At 43.0% G+C, this 23,024-nt stretch overlaps 1 protein-coding gene across 1 annotated transcript in view; it reads right to left on the minus strand.

The window, feature by feature from the left end:
* The window catches only part of RCAN2 (regulator of calcineurin 2), a 170,500-nt gene that overhangs the window by 146,408 nt on the left and 1,068 nt on the right, over window positions 1-23,024 (minus strand). The window contains exon 2 of the mRNA XM_073335794.2: window positions 11,690-11,916. Coding sequence (XP_073191895.1) covers window positions 11,690-11,914 — 225 coding nt within the window. The 5' untranslated portion in view covers window positions 11,915-11,916. The remainder of the gene's footprint in view (window positions 1-11,689; window positions 11,917-23,024) is intronic.

Genomic DNA, 23,024 nt, shown 5'->3' on the forward strand with positions numbered 1-23,024 from the left:
GGAGAGGGTTCATGCCCCCCCTTCCTCTACATCAGCCTGCAAACTTTTATGGACAAGCCTGAAAGAATTTAATAGGTATGGAACCAGTAATGATCTATGGTGATATAATAGGGCTTGTAGAATGACTCTAAAACTCTCTAGCTTTTAACAGGGGATGAGCTCCATTCTATAGGGTTTTTTTGTACCATCCTATAGAATCCTAGAGAATGTAATAATATCCCTGCTGTAGAATAGTACAGAGGTCACCGCTTTCTACTTAATTCTGTAGGACTTTCCCATAAGTGGAGCTGGCTGGGTTCACCCAAGGGAGCAGTCCGCATCAGGCCAAGGGGTACTGCAGCTTGTCCACTCTCTCATTATGCTAGGGAGTTAGGGAATAGTATTGTGCCTACTAAGACACATGCCTCACTGATCTCCCCAGCTGTGGAGCAGCTCCACATCACTTCAGTCAGGGCTGTGGCTTGATGCTATGCAATTTAGCTAATAAAAAGAGCCCCCTTGACTTCAGTGGGAATTAGTTCTTGCCTTTGCATTGAGCTTGGAATACAGTCATTTTTAGCCAAGGATATCTCTGGCTCAAGCCGTTTTTGTTTTTTTTTAAATCATAAAAAGCTTCTTAACTTTGAGGCATTTTGATAAACAGCTAGTTCTTTTGGACCGTGATTGAGTGGCTGGTGATCAAGAACAAAAAAAAGGGGTGGGGGTGGGAGGGGGAAGGGTCACTGGAATTAAACACCAGGCATAGAGTCAACAAGGAGAAAGTAGCTGGGAGTTTCGAAGAGGCCTAAATGAACTAAGCTCTCAACTGCCACTGAATTGCAATAGGCGTTGGGGGCCATACTTCCATAGGACTCTTTGAAAATTTCAGCCAATATGACTGTGGTTTAGAAGAAAAGGCAACCCAACATACTAAGTGCTAAGGATGCAATGAGATCAGACATCTTGGCAATACCAGTTCCAGTAACATCCAGGGATGAATTTTAACATGGCTAAGAATGTGAGTGTTGAACAGAATCTCTTAATGCATTTTATATTCAGCTGACTTGCAATGAACATTAAAACAATCAAAGTATGCAGGACACTGCCTATCCTCATATATGCCTTGATCATCTCTCACCTCGAATACTGTAACTCTTCCCTACATCTCCTTAAATTCCTGCTCTCTAGACTCCATCCAGCACACCACAGGTTGAAGGATTCTTTTATACTTCTTTGCATGGTTGAGAAATCTATCTACATTCTCATACAACTCCACTAATTCCACATTAATTTTAAGATTCAGTTCCAACGTGCCCTCCTTGTGTAAAGTGAGGATAACGGGGATGTAAAACACTACCGAACTTGACACATGTATAAATGACTACACTAGTTGCAGGGCAGTAGAGAATCAGGCTCTTCATTTTTTAAAACCTTCCATAGATTTGCTAAAAGCTCATAAGCAAAGACATTGGGCCAAATGCGGAGATAGAGCCAGATCCTCAGCAGGTATGAATGGCATAGTTTAACCTCACTAGAGCTATTGCAATTAATTCCAGCTGGAGATCTGGCCCCTGGAGTCTAACCATGGGATAAATCCTTGCCCCGCTGAAGTCAATGGCAGAACTCCCACAGACTTCAATGGGGCAGGGTTTCACCTGAAGTTTAGAGGATGAGTCATTTGTTTTAACATGCACAATGATCTAACTTCACCAACTGAGAACTCTCTTCCCCTAGATTCATCTCTAAATTAGACATCTTATCTTCCTTTGCCTGTCTAGCACCATCTCCTTCTCGGTCACTGCCAGTCTTGATACTGTTGGCCTTCTTTCCTCTGCATCCTCTTTCCTCCGCTGCTACATGGAACAGCTTCCCGTATCTCTGCTTTATACAGTCTTCCTTTCTTTTCAACTTTTGAAAATAATTTTGCCCCCTTGCTTGATTTCTCTCCTCCCTCTGCTATTATTCATTTTTTCACTTGGTAACTGCTATTTAATTCTGCATGGATATAGTTTGACTGACTGATGCTAGGCAAAATAAAAGATGTATTGTACTAATTCTAAAACTCCCTTATAATTGCAATTTGCTTTAGAAATAATTACAAGCCTATTGCACTGAACATTATTCAACCAGAATGTAGCATTTACATAAAGATGGTGCACATCTACTTGTAGCAAAGGCTGACCTTCATATGGAAACCTTTTCCTTGGACCAGAAAACAGATCCTAATCCAGCCACAAGTCCTGATATCAATGATGGTATTAAGATTGAGAACAGCTGCTGCATTAGGAGGACTTTACTGCACTTTTGATGATTATCAACCAGAAAAACTGATATTTGTTGACTTTCCATTGGACTCCCTGGAGTCTTGTTTACTAAAGAGGCAGTGCAAAAAGGAATGAGAAAAAAATTATTGCTCTCAGTGGAGATTAAAGTCATCTGATGAAATGAACCAAGACCCTTGCTACAAATGACACGCATGCAACCTCTTTCCATTTAGAAGATGCAGTCTTGTTACCTTCATCAGAACTCAGAGGAGTTTACTTCTAAGTTTAACACTGCACTGGGCCAAATTTTTAGGATTTAAATTAGATGCAAAAGTATATCAGTGTGTGAAAGTCTGAGTTTATTGCTGTTATTTATTCTGTCTGTGGTCAGGCCTCCCCATGGGTTTGACTGAAGTCAGGCAAAGCTATGCCACTCCACAGATGCCTGGACTGGAGAGACAACAATGCAGAAACAATGCAGGGCATGAGGTGTAAATAGTACCAGTTGCTAGTAAACTTGACCAAAATATTTCACTGTTAAATATTGACACAAAGTACTCTAATCCAAAACTCTCTGAGCTGGTTAGGAATAAAATGGCATAAAATTATATGGGTAGATTACAGCAGTATTTTTGGTTTGTTTTGCTTTTTATGCTCCCAGAAGTGTATATATCATACTACTATCCTGTGACAGACTCAGCTGTGTTCTAGCACAGTGAAGACATTGTAAGTGCATCTAACTTCTCAAAAAAAAAAATTCATGCAGAATTATTGAGGAAGACCAAGACAACCAGCAAAAGATGTTCCCTTTCAGAGCAAGTTCTTTGCCGTACTCTGCCTACGTGCTTGCTCTCAACCACTGTTAAATAGAAAGGATGCTCCAGCCTCAAAGTTCCAGTCCAGATCCCAACTTCCTCAAAGATCAGGGATGTTCAGATCCAGGGATTTGGATCAGCCTCCTATAGAAGGGAGCCAATTGGGACATTAGTACAAATTTCCCTAAAGTTCAGGAGTATTTGGATCAGACCCATCTCCACTGTTTATCCTGTAGGGTCCTTTCTGATAAAGAGACGAAACAGGACTGGGCTGTAATGAATATAAGGGGGATTCTTTACTGAGGCCACATAGAACTATATGGTCTTCTCCCTAGCTCATAGATTAGGATGCAAAGGTTGTGCTAATGTCACCACATAGCGTCTTCCTAAATCTTGGCATGGACTCACCAACAACTACACTAACACACCACACTATTTAGAATAGTGCATACTCTTTATACAACCCACATGCATAGGAGTGTCTTAGTTGTCATTATGGTTATTTATATTGATTAGTTGGTTCTTTCCCAAGCAAGCATCCCCTTTGTGCTTTGTTCATGGCATGGTGAGCACTTTCTGCGTGCAGCTGAGCAGGACGTGACCGCCAAAAGCAATGCTAGGAAGAATGCTTCCACAGAAGCTTATAAGAGAAAAGTAAGTTTCCAAATTTAAAGAGGGTTGTCTTATGTGTTCTGGGAAAAATGTTCATAAGTTCATCTTTATAAAATTAGCAATGGCTGTCTTATAACTGCATGCTTTGAAGCATCAGTCCAAACTTCAGCTGCAGAAATCGCAAGTCTACCTTTAATCCTCTTGATCTGGACCCAGGGACATTCTCCCATCAACGTGAAGGCACTCATGCACCTAAATGCACTGTAGGTGGATAGGAAAATAAACCTCAAATACTATAAATCTCTGCGGCAGAGTCTGAAACTCAGACATTGTCTCAGGCATATACCAAGCACCTATCACTGTACTAACCAGGTGCTAAATGCAGAATTAAAAACTTACTTTTAGAAATATTTTCAGAATTAAGAATTATTTACAATGTTTGCCAAATTGAGGAGTATTTTAAATTTGTTTATTAGTTTTTGGATGCCTGGAGGGTAGCCATTAAAAAGTCAGCCAGATTCAACCTGCCTAGATTGTGGTAAGCAGTGGGCCCCAGGATAGTAAGTCTTTTCTTTGGGAGATGAACATGGGAGTGCCTTCTGACAAGGTTATCAGATCAGAAAGCTGGTCATTTGACTTGGCCAGAAAGCGAGAGTAGAATTAGTGTGGCCTTCTCCCATCTCATTTCCTGGATGGTCCTGGCTATGAACAGGAATGACAAGAACACAGAGAGCAGGCTGTCGGCCATCTAGCAAATAGGATGCCGGTTGCAACAAGATACTTGAATTCACTGGGAATTTTAGAGTTGATTCAGACAAGAGCAGGATCAGGCGCTAGGTCTATAAAAACCTAGTTCTCTTTGGGAACAATGGCCTGATCCACTGTTAATACCTTCTGCAAATGGCTTTGTTAATAGAGGGAATGTAAAGTCAGGAACTTCTCAGTGAGACTTCCTACAACAAATTTAACATCCCTCCTCAGGCATATGCATTACAATTGTGAAGGGGCAGACTGGGTCTACAAAAATGTAGACACTGAAACGTATCTCTCAACCAGAAAGGGAGCGTTTTTGTGGTTTGGCATCTTTCCACCACTAACATTCTCATACTGACCTTTCCAACCTCTCTCTCCCCCCTGCTGTTGCCTCCATTCTAGGGCTAAGCATGTAGTGGCATCCCAGAGCGTATCATGTGCCAGGGAACCCCAAAACTCATATGTTGTAGGGCTGTCAAGACAGTTGTACATACTGGGGATAGCAGTACCAGCTCGAGTTTGATAGTCCCAGAACTATGGTATGTTGGGGTTCAAATAAATGGCAAGCCCCTACATGTGCATGACTGCTGCCCCGTTGTTGCAGAAAGCAAGGACGCAATGGTCTCGCAAGCTTCTGACCCATCGCAGCCGATTCCCTAATTCCAAAAGTGGGTACTGAGCTGATTCTTTAGCAAGGACTAGCACTCTGTGATAGACAGGGCGCAATGTGACACTTGTGAAGCACAAGGCAGACATCTGTAGAAATGAAGGAATGAGAGGATCCAAGAACTAAAATCCCACCTGCAAGTGAGACTCAGACTCCTAGAGGGTAAAATTCCTGGGAGCTGAATAAAATTGTGGCCACTCTGCCGCTGTGCACTTCAAATATTGCACTGGCATAGACTGCAGGGAAAAGGACTTGAGCCTATGATGATGGTGGGATAAAAAAGCCATAGGAAATAAAGGTTCTCATTGGACTGTATGACTGTCAGAACAAGAAATGTCTTCTGTATTTACTAAGTGTCTAGCACACAAGTGCTACTGTGGTCTAAATAACAGTGGATGATAGTACACTGTTGTCTATAGACTCTTGCCTAGATGGAGAAGAAGGTGGAATGACGCTAGCCTAAGATTTCATAATGAAGCTATGAGCCATAACGTGGTAAAGGACCCCATTCTGCTTCACCATTATCCCTTTGTTCAGACTCTTTATAGATAGCTGCCTATATAGTACATATCCTGTGCAGAAGGTTTTGTTTTTACCAAGTGATGGATTAACACATTCATACCATATTATGTTCTGCTATATACAGACTAGGTAAAAATCCCCGAGCACAAAACATCCCACCATTTCAAGTGGCAGTTTCAGATAGCATTATCACACCAATAAACATACAACCTTAAAAGGTAGAAAAATTGAAAGTAAAATAAAGCAACAATAAGTGTACCAGGAAGCCAGGAATGGAGTCTGCATTCCATTCCAGCCTTGGAGCAGTGACTTCATCTTTGCTGGGGTGACTTTCCACAGAGTCCAGGCCTGAATACTATTATTAGAACAAAACAAGTGTGCCACTTCCTAAAAATAATGATGACTCAACACCTAGAGGCTCCAGTGATGTCATATGGCCAGAGAGGTTCTGGGTTTTCATAGACTGTTTTAAAAATGCAAAAAGTGCAGATCTCCCTGCAAACAAACAAAACCTGCATCCCAACATGTGCCTCCTGAACCAGCCCTTTGGAACATGGAAGCTGGAACACATTCCACTCATGATGCCCAGTCACATTGCCTCCCTGCCTGGCTTAGAAAAGTAAAACAACTACCAATTTCAGTTCCAGAATGAACGTTGTGATTTTTATACAAAACAGAGGCAATGTAGAAAGTTCACTGAATTGCAATGCACCTTAAGTGTTGCCAGTAGATGCAGTGGTTTATTTTGTTAACAAAAGTAATTCAGGTACACAAGGAAAAATAATATTTATTACTAAACAACCACAAGCTTAACTTTACCCACCACTGAAGTCAATAGGACTCAGTTACAGTGCATACAGCATGTGTTTAAATCTTTGAAGGATCAGGGACATATGTGAATACCCTGACCAGGCTACAGAGTTTGCTTAAGGCATGATCTTACAGCCAATCCTATAGACTGAGACAAGAGGCTGTGATGAGAATGACCCCAATCCTGCTGCTATAGAAGTCAGCAACAAGCTTCCATTGTCTTTAATGAAAGCAGGATCATGCCCAACGTATTAGTAAAGCTGAAGAATCTTAAACAGGAAAAGTAACATGAAATCACTAGCTATTCCCTGCACTCCCATTGTAGACATTCCATTGAAAGCTACAATCCTGCTTCATCAGTTCAGCTGCACTCTTCTCTCTACCCCAACCCCCCGCACATATATTACAGTTCTGGAGATTTATTTTAAGTTTAAATAATTACCTCCCCAGAACATACTCTACAATCACAGACCAAAGTCACCAAACTAACAAATCACCTCCTGTTAGTTCCTACATGGATCTCAGTACTGATTCAGGGATAAATACGCTCTTCTCTCTCGCTACCATTGCTGGAAAACGCAAATCTGTAATGCGACCTTCGCTATAGTGTTGCAACCAGCTACACCATAATGACCTAAACCTACAGAACCTGATCCTCTTCTCACACTAGCTTTTCCATCAGTAACTCCATCTCTTTTGATAGCATTACTCCTGATTTACACAGAAGCAAGCAAGAGAAGAAGTAGCTGACTTGACCAAAGAGACAAGTGTCTGTCCCTTCTCTGATTTCTAGGCACCTCTGAGGTTGGTATTTAAGTATCAATACATCCTGAAGCTTATTAAACTACAACTCTAAAGCATCTTAAAAGAAAATAAATGTGTGCTTCAGTTACAGTATATTTACCATTTCCAGCCTGAAGGGAATTAGAGTCAAGTTACAGAACTCCCACAAAGGAGGGGTTTACAAGGAAAACACTAATACACGCAGTACAGAGAAATGTTGTTATACTAAAATAGAAAGATCAGAGAGGAAAAAAAAAATCTATGGTTACACTGAGCAATTAGCTAAGTTAAAAGCAACATACACACATCCTTAAACTGTTATCAAAGGCATGCCCTTTGGCTTCACAACACAGCTTCCTTATCAGGGACAGGCAAGGAGCAGCTCCTCTCATTCAGCTACTCTAGGAGCCAAAAATAAGAGGCCCACTTCTGCCAAATCTTACTCACAAGTAATCCCATCAGTTTCTCACAAGTGAGTAGTGACTTAAACCAATTACTTGGATCGCGTGCTGTTTCCCAGGGTTTTCATTAATTTTCCAGTAGCAAAATGCCCTATGCCCCTACCAAAAACCAAGGCTTCTTTGTGCTGGTCATTGCACACAATCACAGAATAAAAGACAGTCTCTGCTACAAAGAGCTTGTAATCTAAAAATAAAAAGGGCGAGTGGGTAGGGCATAGACTGGGAGTCAGAAGACCTAGGTTCTGTTCTTAGCTTTGCAACTGATCTGCTGGGTGACCTTGGGCAATCCATTTCACCTCTCTGTGCTTTTATTCCTCCTCCGAAACTCTGTCTTTTCTAATCAGATTGCAAACTGGGTACTAACTAGTCTATATTTCATATGAAAAGCCTTGACATTAACCCAGGCACATCTACAGGTAAGTTGTTGTCCATGGAAATTCTCAGAATGTGCATGTTGCATGCTCTTCTTTTCCACCTATCCACCCACCAGGAAGTGGTCCTCAGCCAAATGTTTTTTGCCCAGTATGAACGTTGCTTTGCTTTCTGAACTGTATTTTCTGGGCTAAGGAATCAGTTTTGAGCCAAAGGCTTCTCAGTTCCTGTGGTGCAGCCAATCATGGAGGAGAGCTTTGTCCATTTATAGCCTCAATTTTCCTCTCCTTAGCCACCACTGAGCAAGCAGTCACTTCTTGAAGTGGATCCTCCAGATCAGAAAGATCTCCTCTACTCTGGCATCCACAAGGTTTCCTCATAAGATGAAGAGGGCCAAAAGCAGGAGAAGCAGCGGTGATTCTGTATTCAGAAAAAGACACTGCTATGAAGGGGCTGTAACCAGATATTGGGATCAAGTCCAATGGCTCCAGCACGGCTTCATCTTTAGCCATCCTTCTCGCAGCCAGGCAGCATTTGTCTGTAGTCCGCAGCATGATATAACCCAAAAAATTAGGTCGCATTTAGCCAAACCAGAAGGGATTTCTCTCTGATTGACCCAGCCCTAAGAAAGAGAGGGCGGGAGAAATGCAGAAGAAAGGAAAGAACCATATGAAATCTAAGGAGGTAGATATGAGAAAGCAAATAAGAAATTAAAGTTTAATTTTGAGGTAGGGAAAAGGTATTTGAGTTTTTGGTAGCCACAACTTAGATATGAAACTCTTATCATATTTAGACACCCACAACCACCACGTGACAAGCTGCAGAAAAGAGATCCCCAGACAAATGAAAGTAAATTAATCCTTCTATTTAGTTTGTTTTACTTGAAACAAAGAACCTTTCAAACTACCATGTGCTTATAAGTATAGTTTGTCTCAAGTGCTTTCAGCTCCAGGATTAAAACATCAGTTGTAAAAAATGAAGTTTTTTAAAAATGGTCAGTGTGACCCCCAATAGGCTAAAATTGTTATATGCCATGTGCACCTAGAACTTAGATTTAAAATTTAGGATTCAAGCTCACCCACCAGATCAAACAATAATTTACACTAGCAATCTCCTCTGGCTCTATCTTTTGTAAAAACCCATCTGTACCAGACCCCCCTACCCCCCAAAAATGTGCTTCAAAGAGCAAAGTCAACAAACACAAACATACTGCAAAAGTTCTTACTCTCGGCCTATAATACATGTAAAACTTAATGCATATATTGTCGGTATAAGTTATATCAATGTGGTTTTCATAACACGCCACTGTGCCATTGCTATAGACTGGATTTAAAAAGCAATATTGTAGGATAGGAGTCCATTATCAGCACTTATTTGGTACTTATTAAAATACCAAAAATCAACCAACAGTTACTTTAGCCTAGTAAACGTACAAGATTTTATATTAGAATCATGTGTGTTCTTATCCTGCAGTAGTAGTTAATAACAGAAAGGATTATGAAACCAAATCAGCTGGGAACACAAGTATTCGTTCTAGGGAAATCAGGTCCCTTGGTGCACATTTGTGTTACTTGGAAACTATAGTGTAATTTTATCTAGTCTAACATACAGACTGTGAAATAAAAGGAGAGTCACTACTTACCTGTAAGCAGAACTCCTTAATAATCCATTGTTATCTATGGAGGCACACTCCATCTCACTAATGTGGACATGGCATCGGAGCATCTACCTCCAAAGCTGAGTCACTGATCTTAAGACAAACTCTACTCTTGCACATCTTCACAGATTGCTGTCCCTTTCTCAGTTATGTGACCACCAGTTCCTTTATTAACTAAGCCATCAGCTAAACACTGGAATAATCCAGCTTCAAATAGAGCAACTCAGTGTACAGTGTGTCTAAAGGAAACTTTCAGGAGATTTTACTTATGAATCTTTCTGAAAAGATTCTACCCAAAGATCCACATTTGCTTCCACATGAATGCCCTTTTACACTGCCAGACCCAGGTAAATGAACATGCCAATCCTGCAATGTACTGTGTGCCCTTAACTCCCATTGAAATCAAGACCCAGATTTCTTTAAGGTATTTAGGCGACATTGCAGCTCTTAGCATTTCATTTCATTTCCAAAAAGGATTTAGGAAATCCGGAGCCAAAATCCCACTATGGGATTTTCACTCCTAAATCAAAGAGCAACTAACTCCCATCATCTGCATCTCAAGGCAGCAAATAGGGAAACACCCTAACAATGCCGGTCAGCTGCAAATATTCAATAAGCAGTGGCAGACCAACTGGCAACATCTATCAACAGAGCATGGTAGGGTAGCTGGTGGTGCTGTTACCTCAGTATTAGGACCTATGATTGCACAATTCTCTAAGATTATTATTAAGAGTTTGTAGAAGTTTGCTGATCACCTTCGTGCCAATCTGGCTGCCAGCAGTAAGCAGAGTTTGGGACCCCATAGCAGATCATTTTCTTTATGACGCAGAGATTTGGAATATTCCCCCCAATCCATGTTATTTACAGTGGGTACATAAGACATCATCTTTACCTTGAAGAAAGATGTAAAAAAACACCCCAAACAAATGAGTAAAGCTACACACACACACACACACACACACACACACAAACTAACTCCACTTGCAGAACCTCAACCAAGAACACTGGCCAGTACCTTTAATAGCACAAAGGGTTACAGGCCAACTTGTTGGTGCTCTGACCTGGGAGTCCTTCAACCTAAAGCCATACCTTCCCCCCACCACACGGACACTCTGTTCTCCATCCTAAATAAACTTTATTCCTGGCCTTCAGGCAATTCCAATGAAAATGACTTCCATGTTCACTGGAGTCACCTTGTCTGAGATTCTCCATCCGGGGCGGGGGGGGGGAGAATTTATGTGTCGCCACCCCAGTAACCTTAACTACCAGGCTGGGTATCCCTGCAACAGTCAGCCAAGCCTAATCCCAGATAATTATAGAAGTATATCAATTTTGTTTTAAAACCAGTCTCCCTCTAACCATACCCCAATCTGTGTTTCCTAAGAAACAAGAATCCCACACCTCCTGCACAAACCTTTTTCAACCACAAACCCTGCTGCTCAGCCATCAGGATTCTGGAGGATTTTAAAGGGTTCCAGTTCAGTTTTTTACAAGCATAATTATAGCACTATAAATATTTTCAAATTTCCACGTAACTAGCATAGTTGAAGTTCAGCAAAAATGAAACCCGGGGGGGGGAGGGGGAGGGGGGATACACACCACCATTTTCCACTTTCCCAGGTGAGAAGTTACTTCAGATCAGAATTTAAAACATTTGTGAGCAATACAGGAAAGGCAGTGACATCACAGTAATGTGTTACCAGTGAGCAGGAGAAACATTCTTTCATGTGTTTAGCTTTGCCACCTCCACCATGTCTGCAGTGATAGTTGCTAGGATACATGTGCCCACATGTTTGGTGAGATTTGCACAAATGTTAACAAAACCCAAAACCTTTTTATGCACTATAGTTAGCAGGCAAGTTCTATTTAAGGAGTCAAATATTGGGGCTGACTGCTGTTGCCTGTTTCCACATAAGTAAAACAAGCATTGCACCATTGAAATGTTAACAAATACTTTCCATACTTCACATGTAAGTGGAAAAGTCACACCATACCTTACTGTCCTCGCCTTCAAACACAGATTGGTGGACGTTGCAAGCGAAGAGAGAGTTTGGGAGATCATTGAAATCAGTTATTTCATGAAAATCTTCCTCTTCAAAACATCTCTTTATATCCTTGTCTCTGTCTATAGAGTAGAGCAGGAAAAGTCCCCCATCATCCAGAATACAGCCATAGTGACCAGGGCCTCGCATTCCAAGAAAATACGATTCTCCCCTCATTCCTAATGGCATGGAGAAAATATGATGGTTAGTCTATAAGGCTTTTAAACCATACACACAAGTCTCTACAGGAATTAATTCTTAGTCCTAGAAGAGAGACTTGAAATCAAGCTGAATCTGAAAGTCACTTTCACTAGACAGCAATGCAATAGCTTGAGCTGGAAACCCAGGACACCACCATCAACTTCAATAAGATTCAAACCAAAGTTTTAGGACCATGTCTGCATTATAAAATCATAGAAGTGTAGGGCCAGAAGGGACTTCAAGAGGTCATCTAGTCCATCCCCACACACTGAGACAGAACCAAGTATTCCTAGGCCATCTTTGACAGGTGTTTGTCTAACCTATTCTTAAATACCTCCACTGATAGGGATTCCACAGCTTCGCTAGTTAAGTGCTGGAATTGGTTAACAATCCTTGTAGTTAAGAAAATCTTTCTAACATCTAACCTAAATCTGCCTTGCTGCAGATTAAGCCCATTACTTCATGTCCAATGAAGGTAGGACAAGGAGAACAATCAATCACTGTCCTCTTTATAAACAGTCCTTAACATATTTGAAGACTGTTACCAGGTTCCCCCTCTCAATCTTCTGTTCTCAAGACTAAACATGCCCAATCTGTTTAACCTTTACTCACAGGTCAGGTTTTCTAAACTTGCTATTTTTGTTGCCGTCCTCTGGATTCTCTCCAATTAGTCCACATCCTTCCTGGAGTGTGATGCCCACTTCTCCAATTTATCAAGATCATTTTCAGTTCTAACCCTGTCCCCCAAAGAGCTTACAACTCCTCCCAGCTTGGTGTCATCTGCAAAGTTTATAGACACTCTGCACTCTATTATCCAAGCCATTAATGAAAATATTGACTAGCAGCCTACAAGAGGCCTAACTGTATATTAAACATGATAAAATTCTAGGACATATCCATAAGTTTGGCATATTATTTATAATATTCATTATCATAGCACTTGGCAGCCCTAGTCACAGACCAGGACCCCATGGTGCTAGGTATTGTACAAACACAGAACAAATGTAGCTTTCTAGACGTTTACAAGGAACTCCTCCAAAGCATGAGGGCCAACAAGGGAGAATGCACAAAGGTGCTCGTTTGAAAATTTAACTAGTTGGAGACAGAAGCTAGTCATCAGCGGATCAGAAGTGGGAGTCAACCTCTCGATACAGAATGAGAGACTGGAGTGAGGCTATGCCACAAAGGGCCTTGAAAGTAAAGACATGGTTAAGGCCCCCTCCACTTCACAAAAACAAATGATCTAGTCACAGGGTCAAGGGATAGGGAACCCAATGATGGTGCATTGTAGTCTGGACTCCAGCTAGACAGAAGCAAAACTTCAGTGCGCTAATTCATTACAGTGTGTGTGTGTGTGTGTGTCAATCACACACTCTCTCTCTCTCTCTCTCTCACACCCCCTTCAAAAAGAGAAGTTTGCAACCAACAGTTTCAAAATTGATTTAAAAGCAAAAAAGTTCTTTAAGGATGGTTCCAAATTTCAAATCAAAATAAAAAAGGTAAAGCGCCTCAAAAAAATGATATTATCGAAAGGCTGAAAGGAGCAGTACATATAGCTAAGACAACACCCTGTTATTCTACTATTTCCATACAGAATAAACTTGCAGCCGAATTTAAGGTTTGCCGTAGAATATATGTCCTGTTGTTCTAAGCTCATTAACACTTTCTTTAAAGGAGTTTTAACAAACATTGGAGGGGGGGGGAAATAGACTTGAGAATATGGCTTTGGATCAGGACCCAAGAGGAGACATCCAGATTACTTAAAACAATTAACTATATGCAAGTGGTGTAGGAGAAATTATCTTTTCTGAAAGGAAGTGGTTAGAGGGCTACATTTACATAGTTTGTTCAGATGTTTCCGATTTGCCTTGTTCTCTTGCATACTACTTGCTGTTCCTTGTTAACATTTGTAACTACTGATGCAACTAAAACTCTTAGGGCTAAATTCTGCCCAGGATTATACTATGTACAACTCCACTGTGATATTTAGAAACAATAGCCTTCCAAGGGAAGCAGTGGGGGCAAAAGACCTATCTGGCTTTAAGATTAAACTCGATAAGTTTATGGAAGAGATGGTATGATGGGATAACATGATTTTGGTAATTAATTGATCTTTAAATATTCATGGTAAATAGGCCCAATGGCCAATGGTATGATGGGATGTTAGATGGGGTGGGATCTGAGTTACTACAGAAAATTCTTTCCTGGGTATCTGGCTGGTGAATCTTGCACATATGCTCAGGGCTTAGCTGATCGCCATATTTGGGGTCAGGAAGGAATTTTTCTCCAGGGCAGATTGGAAGAGGCCCTGGAAGTTTTTCGCCTTCCTCTGTAGCATGGGGCACGGGTCACTTGCTGGAGGATTCTCTGCTCCTTGAAGTCTTTAAACCACGATTTGAGGACTTCAATAGCTCAGACATAGGTAAGAGGTTTTTCACAGGAGTGGGTGGGTGAGATTCTGTGGCCTGCGGGGTGCAGGAGGTCAGACTAGATGATCATAATGGTCCCTTCTGACTTTAATATCTATAAAAAAAAACAATCTCAATAAGTAACATGAACCCTTCAGGCCCAATCTGCCATGACTATACCCCTGGTATAACCCCACTGGCTTCACAGGCTTGCACAACATACAATTATCTTACATCAAAGAGAGAGCAAAAGTGGTTATTGGTGGGCGCATCTGACTAAGAGAAAGCCTTTATGTAGAAGAATCTAAAGTCGCCCCCAAAAGTCTCACTTTCCCTCCTTCAAAGAAAGACTCTTGCCACAGGGAGCTGCTGGCCCTTTCTCTGCAGCAGAAAGAGGCTCCAGGAGTGGGGAAGCAACAGGATGTTACACTGCTAAAAATAGCAGTGTGGAAAGGGAGGCACTGCTTGGGTAAGTAGAGAGGCGTGTAGGGTACATACCCACAGGGTTCAGGAGTGTCTTTACTTACCTAAGCAGTCCCTCACCATCTATACTGCTATTTGTACCCATGCTACGGGGGGGGGGGAGGGGATATTATATGTTCTCTATGCACAAAAGAAGCATACAGTGTAGATGTACCTTCAGGGTAATACTGTAGGGGCCCAAGCTAATTACTGTACCAGGCCACTGGATATTGACACAGGCAGCTCAGGAACACTGGGGTCAGACAGTCATACTTTGTGATGTTTGTACGGAGCGGTGCCCAGTGGTACCAAAACCTGGTGTACTGACCACCAGTAGTCAACCTAACCTTTGCCAATAGTCTGTGGAGAGCTAGCTGGTCACAAGGTCTTGGCTCTCCTTTGTTTATAGGTGCTAAATTACATTAAAAGGCAGCTAAAAATAGATTAAATACTTTCCTAGTATTACTGTTCCATGCAAGCAATTGCTATGGTTTCCACGGGGATGTTATGTGAGGGGAGGTGCCTCTGTAAGGGAGCAAAGAAATCAAATGTAACTGTAGCAGTGTCAGATATATAGGGTGTCAGATCTTAAGCCACTCTTGTACTGAGTCATCCTGATGTCAGGTATTTGAACCGTGCATAGGGATGTGCAGAGATATTTTTTCTGAGTCATGCTAAGGTTAGAGCAGGTATGTCCAATTAGCTTGAATTTAGGAGGGTCTCTCAAGCAGAAGGAACAGGAAATCAAAAGGGCAGGCAAGCTTGGGGAGAAAGCAGATGTTTGGGGTTTTTTTGTTAATTAAGTTAGCAATAAAAGCAAACCCCCTGAAGGGGATTATTGTTATATCAGGTACCACCAGGTGATGATGTTACTCAGTCTTCCAAGTTCTTTTTCTCTGTTTGTGAGACAATGATCCGTCTTAGAAAGACGTGTGCTGTTGTTGGTTCTGTTATGCAAGGTTCTATCCAGAGGTTGCTGTATGAGCAGCAGGAGAACTTGTGTTCCGCTGACAGACCCCGGTTGTCAGTGGGCGGGATCGAACCTGGGACTTCTCGAACTTAGTGCATGAACCTCTACAGCATGAGCTAAAAGGCTGTAGCTACAACTGGCTGTTAGCTAAGGCTGTAGAGCAGACTCATTTTATCTCTCTCTTTAAGTGGTCTCTGTGCCACTAGATGGGACAGAACACCACACCCAGGAGATGCGTGGGTTACACTTGCTCTCTGCCTTGACCTCCAATTGGAGTAAATTCTTAAGACAGAGCTGGTCTCTGGGTCGGTGTTGAGTTGAGATTCCTGAGAAGGGATTGTCCTGCATATTTTGTAACCACCTCCATTCCAGGACTGCTGCTATAGATAAAACAAGGTACACTTAAAATATATCCAGACTCCAAGCCACTGATTTCTTCTCCACTAAGAAACCAGCCAGCAAGGCTCTGATATCAGCTGCCATTAGGCAGAGGGATAATAGTATCCGCTGTCCAGGATGCGGGGAAGTGCACCTATACACAGTCTTCACACACACACACACACACCCTTAACAATTGTATGCAATGTTATTGTAAAGCTCTGTGTCTGCTCGAAAGCCTGTGTTTCTCAACACCAGAAGCTGGTCCAATAATTACCTCACCCACCTTGTCGATCTAATATCCTCGATAACTCTGTAACCCAGAACTGCTTGGTATGGCACTCTGTCCCCCTCTAGTGATGCCTAGGCCAGCTAGAGACTGATGCGTGCTACAACCCTGGCTAACACACCAATATATTTCAGCTCAAGCGTTAAGCTCAAGAGGTCCCAGGTTTGATCCCAGCTGCCGCCAACCGGGGTCTATCGGCATTACAAGTCGGGGCTTCTCTGGAATATCAACTGGGAAGTCTCTGAAGCATTATCAGGGCTAAATAAAAGTCCTCAGGAAACACAGATTTGCATGTCATCTGATTGGCTAACATATGGATTCAGCTGTAGCCATTTAAGATGTGCATATGTGATTTGATTTGTCAGCCCTTGTTCCAAATCTGAGTTTTCTTGACCTCTGCGTAAACAATAGAAGAATTTGCTAACCCTTCCAATGACTTCTCAGCCATTCACAAGCCGAGATTTTCTCATCCATGTAACCCTAGGAATCATGTCATAATGCTGGATTATGTTCATAACAAAAAGATTGTGTGGTTATCAAACATCTGTTTTGTTTTAGTATTTACTCAGCCACTAAATATATTTATCACCTCAAACAAACCTGTGCCAGAAACAATTTCTTGCCAATAACTCTGTCAAAGCATTTAATAATAAATACCACACAAGTATGTACAGCTCATGGTGTCATCAGAAACCTCTTCCCCCCCACAAAAAAGAGAATTAATTCCTTATAAATCACTGAAGTCCATCTAACTGGTTATTTTTAAGCAGGTATATTGGTATAATATAGTAACTGGGCCACATTCTGATTTACACTAAGGCCCCATTCTATTGCTTCTGTCAAAAGTTATTTACTACCACGTCACACAGCTCTGTAAATGTAAAGAAGGCCTGTAAGGCTGCTGGCCTGTCTCCCCAAACCCATGAAGGACTCACCTAGAATCTTCCTCTGGGCCAGCCTTTTAGTCTTTAGTCACCAAACTTAGGCAACACACCAAAACAAAGCTGTTCTTCAGCCTGCCACAGTTCCCAGGGGCTTTTCCTCTTGCCGCTCTCACTGTCAAATAGAAAGTGTTTCTTCCTTTCAATTCCCCTGCTTGGAGCCCATCTCCTTCCTGCAGCTACCTTCTACCTGAACTCTTTCAGTCCTTTATATAAAACACCTGACCCCTTCCCAGCCATCTGATCATCCAACTAGACTGTGTGACTCCAGGACCCCGGCCCTTAAAAGGTCAGACCACCCTATTACAGGGCCTTACTGTAAGTGGGAATCAGACCCATTATAATTTAAAAAAAAACAAACAAACATTGAATTCAAATTTGGCCCCAAATTTAGCTTTTATATAAACAAGCTTTTAGAAACACCTAAGATAACAAAAATTATACTTGATTAATTATTCAGAATTCCAATAGGAGTAATTTTCTGAAAAACAGCCTCAGATTTAATGATCCAAGCATGCTGTGACCTTATCAGAGAATCCACTGAATCTTATTGCCTGGAATCTTGCTGAAGTCAATGAGCCTTTGCTTGGGCATTAGGGCCCACATCCCATTGCAGGACCCTTGCCTATCTGAGTCTGAAATGTTAGGTCAAATTCAGAGGCAAGTCTGAGTGCAAGTTCATACAAGTTTCATCTTCTTCTGGCTTCTTGATATGTAAGTGAGTCTCCTTTAAATCAATGCAATTTGTATCCCCCTAAACATCATTGCTGAGTTTGGCCCTTGGTTTTAATTCTGGGTATTAAACTACAATACTCAAAGGGTCAACACTGCAAACATACATAAACAGAGCATTTATGTGGAGTGTGTGTGTGTATTAAACCCATGTGTGTGTTAAACACATTCCTAACCCACAGAATGGTAGTACAGGCCCCTTGCCACTACGCCGTTAGCATATGGACCACACAAGTGGCCACTGCCCTTCCACGTCCTTTATATGGAGTTTCCTGGCCACTATGTTTGTGTGCACCCCAATGCTCTGCTCCATTCTGACCTATTCTAAGCCAACCCAGACCCTACCATCTGGGTGCTCAAGTGGTGCAAAAGCCCCTATCACCCTCTTAGCTCAGTGATTCCTCATAGCTGAAGGGGTTCAGAGACTTTGTGAAGGCCCTCAGCATCAAGATGAATTATATCACCCAAAATCCTCACTTTCCTGACCCCTCGTTGAAATTCTAGTTGAAAATTCTCTCCTGGTTCTTTCTGGCAACTAGGTTGTGGATCTATTTAACCATTCAAAAAGTATACTGGTTCCTGGAACTAATGGCTCTCCAGCAAAATCAGTAGAGGCCAGCAGGAATCAATAGATACCAGTTGATTCATTCTACTGGAATTGCCACTAAGGGCATTATGACATCAGGACAACAGAGAATGACTTGCGAGTCAAAGACTGAAAATACATTTAAGTATATATTATTATGAAATTAGACCCTGAAGTAAAGCAGTTAAGCACACACTTAAAGTTAAGCACATGCTTATATGCTTTGCTGGATGGACTTAAGTATATGTTTTGCTGAATTGGGACTCAATTACCACCATTTACATATCCATTTCTACACTATATTTATGGAAATTAATAATGTATTTTCTTAGAAACTGCTTTTCTGTCTTAAAAGAGTTTTTAAAAGGTCCCTTGGGGACATATTCAAGTTATAACTAAGGATCTCTTGAAACTGCTAGGAAGCATTTCTTTCTTTTTTTTGACCAGTGCTGCCAGCCATGACAAACTACATAACTAAAAATAGAATAACGGAACAAAATGCTACTAATGAAGAAGGTTTAAATATAACCAAAATTGCAAGTGACTAAATAGATACAAACCTTCTGGGAAAACTAATTCCACAGAAAATGAGAAAAATAGAAAAACCAAAAATAAACCAAAAGTTGCCGTCTTGTATCTAAAAGGAATGAGCGAAGAGCAGGGGGCCCATTTCTGCTCCTACTGAAGTCAATGGCAGTTTTGTCTTCAGGCAGCGTGTGTGAGATTTTCAAAGCGTTGTTTGCAGTGTTGTAGCCAGGTTGGTCCCAGGACAGGTTGGACACATTAGCAATCTCTCTGAGAATTTTAAATGCATTCAACGTTGGCCTAACTCTGCTCTCATTAAAGTCATTTTACCAGACACGTGAGCGCTGGCCTAAATCAAATTCCCACTGACTGCAATAGGAGCTGAGTTAGACCAACACTAGAGAAGTTGCCTTTGTGTTTCCTTATTACGCCAAAATCCCAGTCCCACAATCCCTACCATGGCAACACTTCTGTTGGCTTCAGTGGAACTTTCACCAGAGCAGAGACAGACGAATTGGACACAAAGTGACAACAGGAACGGATTGCCGCAGACAAAGAAGCAATATAGCCTGTATTGCACTCAGGTTTATGACTGCTCCCTCTAGTGGCAATAAAAATGTCTAAAATCACATCCGATGAAGTGAGGGTCTGCACATCACATTGTGGGATCACGACTGTAGTTTTGCTTTGCTTTTTAAAATATTGATACGGACACACATGGTGAAAAAGTAAGGCTAATAAATCATATCTTTAAGAAAAGAAATTCAAGACAATCTTATAGAATGATAACCATCCAGGCAGTCTTCTATCACACTTTCATTACAATTTGGAAATTAAAAACTGAAGCCATTCAAAATATAAGAGTTTGGAGATACTCTCTTTATAGATGCCATGGCTGGTACATAGAAGAAGTTTACAAACCAGGCACCATCATATGGGTGTTATCAGTGTAGCCATCAGTGTTCTTAATACAGTTGGGGACAAACCAAAACCCAGGATACAAACAGAGCCCACATCAGAGCCATAAATTTTAGGAACAGAAGCTACTCATCTACTCTGATTCCTGTATATCACAAGCCATCAACACTACCCAGCACCTGTAGACTATGGATTTCCTGGCCAACCTCCAGAAATTGGTTCTGGAGTTCTTCTGGTCAGGACTGCACTGGGTCTCTGCAGGGGTTCTCCATCTGCCCCTGGAGGAGGGAGGGCAGGGCCTGAAGTGTCTCCGCACTCAGGTCCACGTCTTCCGCCTCCAGGCCCTGCAGAGGCTCCTTTATGGTGCAGGTAGTCCGGCGTGGAGCGCATTGGCGCACGCCTTCCTGCGCCGCCTCCGAGGGCTCCGATATGACCGGCAGCTCCTTTATCTCCACCCAAGGGGTCTTCCGCGAGACCTCTCCGGGCTGCCGGTCTTCTACCAGGACCTCCTCCGGACCTGGAAACTGTTCGCAGCGACCAGGTCCGTGGCGGCCTCCCTGGGGGAAGACCTCCTCGCGGAGCCCCTGCTACACAACCCCCAGCTCCGTGTGCAGGCGGCGGAGTCCCCCTCGGTGCGCCAGAGGTTGGTCCTGGCGGAAGTCACCAGAGTCGGAGACCTCCTGGACTACGACCGGGGAGACTGGCTGGATCCCCTGACGCTCGCTCAGCGCATGGGGCTCTCCAGACCTCGTACTGCCCTGCGCGTACTTCAGGAGGTGAGGGCCGCCTTGCCGCCCGCTGCTTGGGTTTACCTCGACCGGGTCCTGCGAGAGGGCGCGCCCCACCCACCCTCCACCCCAGGCCCTCCGGACCTTTTCATTGGGCCCTTGCCCCGTGGACCCGACCGACCCCCCCACCCCTTCACCGTGAGCCGGCTGCGTGAGCTGCAGCCGGTCCGGTTCCAGACCGCGCCAAAACGACACCTCTACACGCTCGTGCTCCACACCCTTCATGTCCTCACCCTCGCGTCCCGCCCTGACACAAAGTGGCGGGACCTCCTGCCACCTCTAGAGGGTGAGGAGCCCCGGTGGGCCAGCCTCTATTCCACCTTAGTGCCGAGGCCCGCCGGGGATATCAGTTGGCGGCTCCTTCACGGGGCCGTGAGCACGGGCGTGTATTTGGCGCGGTTCACCTCCATTCCGGACACCTGCCCCTTTTGCGGCGTGAGGGAAACCCTGGCGCACGTTTATCTGGAGTGCGCCAGGTTGCAGCCCCTATTCCGGCTCCTCACCAATCTTTTGTTACGGTTTTGGTTGCACTTTTCTCCTCACCTTCTCATCTATGCACTCCCTGTCCGTGGCCCCACTAAGTCGCGGGACCTCCTGGTCAACCTCCTCCTGGCCCTGGCTAAAGCGGCCATCTATAAAACCAGGGTGAGGAGGTTGGCCGATGGAGTCTCCTGCGACTGCGGGGCCTATTTCCGCTCCTCTGTCCGTTCACGCCTCTGAGCGGAGTTCCTCTGGGCGGCGTCCACCGACTCCCTTGACGCCTTTGCGGAGCGGTGGGCGCTGTCCGGGGTTCTCTGCTCGGTGTCCCCGTCCGGTTCCCTTCGTTTGACCCTTTGACCGCACTCCCGTCCCTGGTTTTCATTAGTTGTCCCCCGTAATTAGTTGGTTCTCCAGGCCCTGTGGATCTCCCCCTTAGGCTGTGGGGGGATCCTTTTGTAGTGGACGAGCTCTGCCCGCCCACGTCCTGGATTCCCAATAGGACCTGTAGACTAAACCCAACAACCAAAATTAGACCATGGTATTACAGCCCACAGGAGCCTAGGCTATTGTGTGCCACAGGCAGAGAATAGGAGGTACTGAGATGCACCAATGCCCCTGCAATAGCAGGGAAATTATTACATGAGATACTTGCCAGGATTATTTGGGTGTGACTCACATTCCATACTGCAGTGGAAGGCAAAAAAACCTCCAAGGTCATTGCCAATCTGACCTGGGGGAAAATTCCTTCCTGACCCCACACATGGCAATTAGTTAGACCATGAGCATGTGAGCAAGAACCAGCCAGCCAAGCACATTGTTTGGCAAAAGATAGAATCAAATACATCAGACAGATGGGCCCCAGCCTCCTCAAACTGGGGTAAGGGAGGGGTCACCTGTCCTCGGTTCTTACTGCACTGAAGAAACCACAGAGCCAAGTTTACAATACGTATGGACATATTTCCCACTTAGTAACCATCCACTGAGCAAAACAGAAGGTTAGTTTGTAGTTCCTGTGACAATTTCCCATCTACACAATGGTCTTAGACCTCAGACTCTCAGAGGATGATGTTGTATTCACTGTGAAAGCGTACTGGTTTTGTATTCTTACTGGTTTTGTATGTTTACTGAAGCAACAGAGTTGCTTGGGAGTAATGCTATGATTTTAAAAGAACAATGCTTAATTATTCCACAGAGCAACCTCTATGAACAAACAAAACTGGAGCAAGTTATTTTTCTATATATAGCTACAGAAGACTATGAAAATCTAAAATGTGAAATATAAGCCATGCTAACAAATCCATACAAACATTATAGAATCTGCCACTTTTATTTTTAATCTAGTTGCTGAAAACAATAAATGTATGAAGAATTTATGGACACAAACTTAGAAGGTGATGGGGAGTGAAAACTTTCTTAAATGACTACTCATGGATCCAGGAGAAAACTGCTTGCTGAGATGACAGTTAACTAGAGGTCTGATAAAACCGTACTGGAATCCTAGGGCTGTCTTTATAGCGGCCTCTCAAAACCGCAGAGTCCCTTTGGGAGGGGCATGGGGTACAGGTTTCATTGTACTTCCACACTCAGAAGCAACACAAAGCGGTCAGAA

This window comes from Lepidochelys kempii, chromosome 3 (genome assembly GCF_965140285.1).
Source record: "Lepidochelys kempii isolate rLepKem1 chromosome 3, rLepKem1.hap1, whole genome shotgun sequence".
NCBI lineage: Eukaryota > Metazoa > Chordata > Testudines > Cheloniidae > Lepidochelys > Lepidochelys kempii.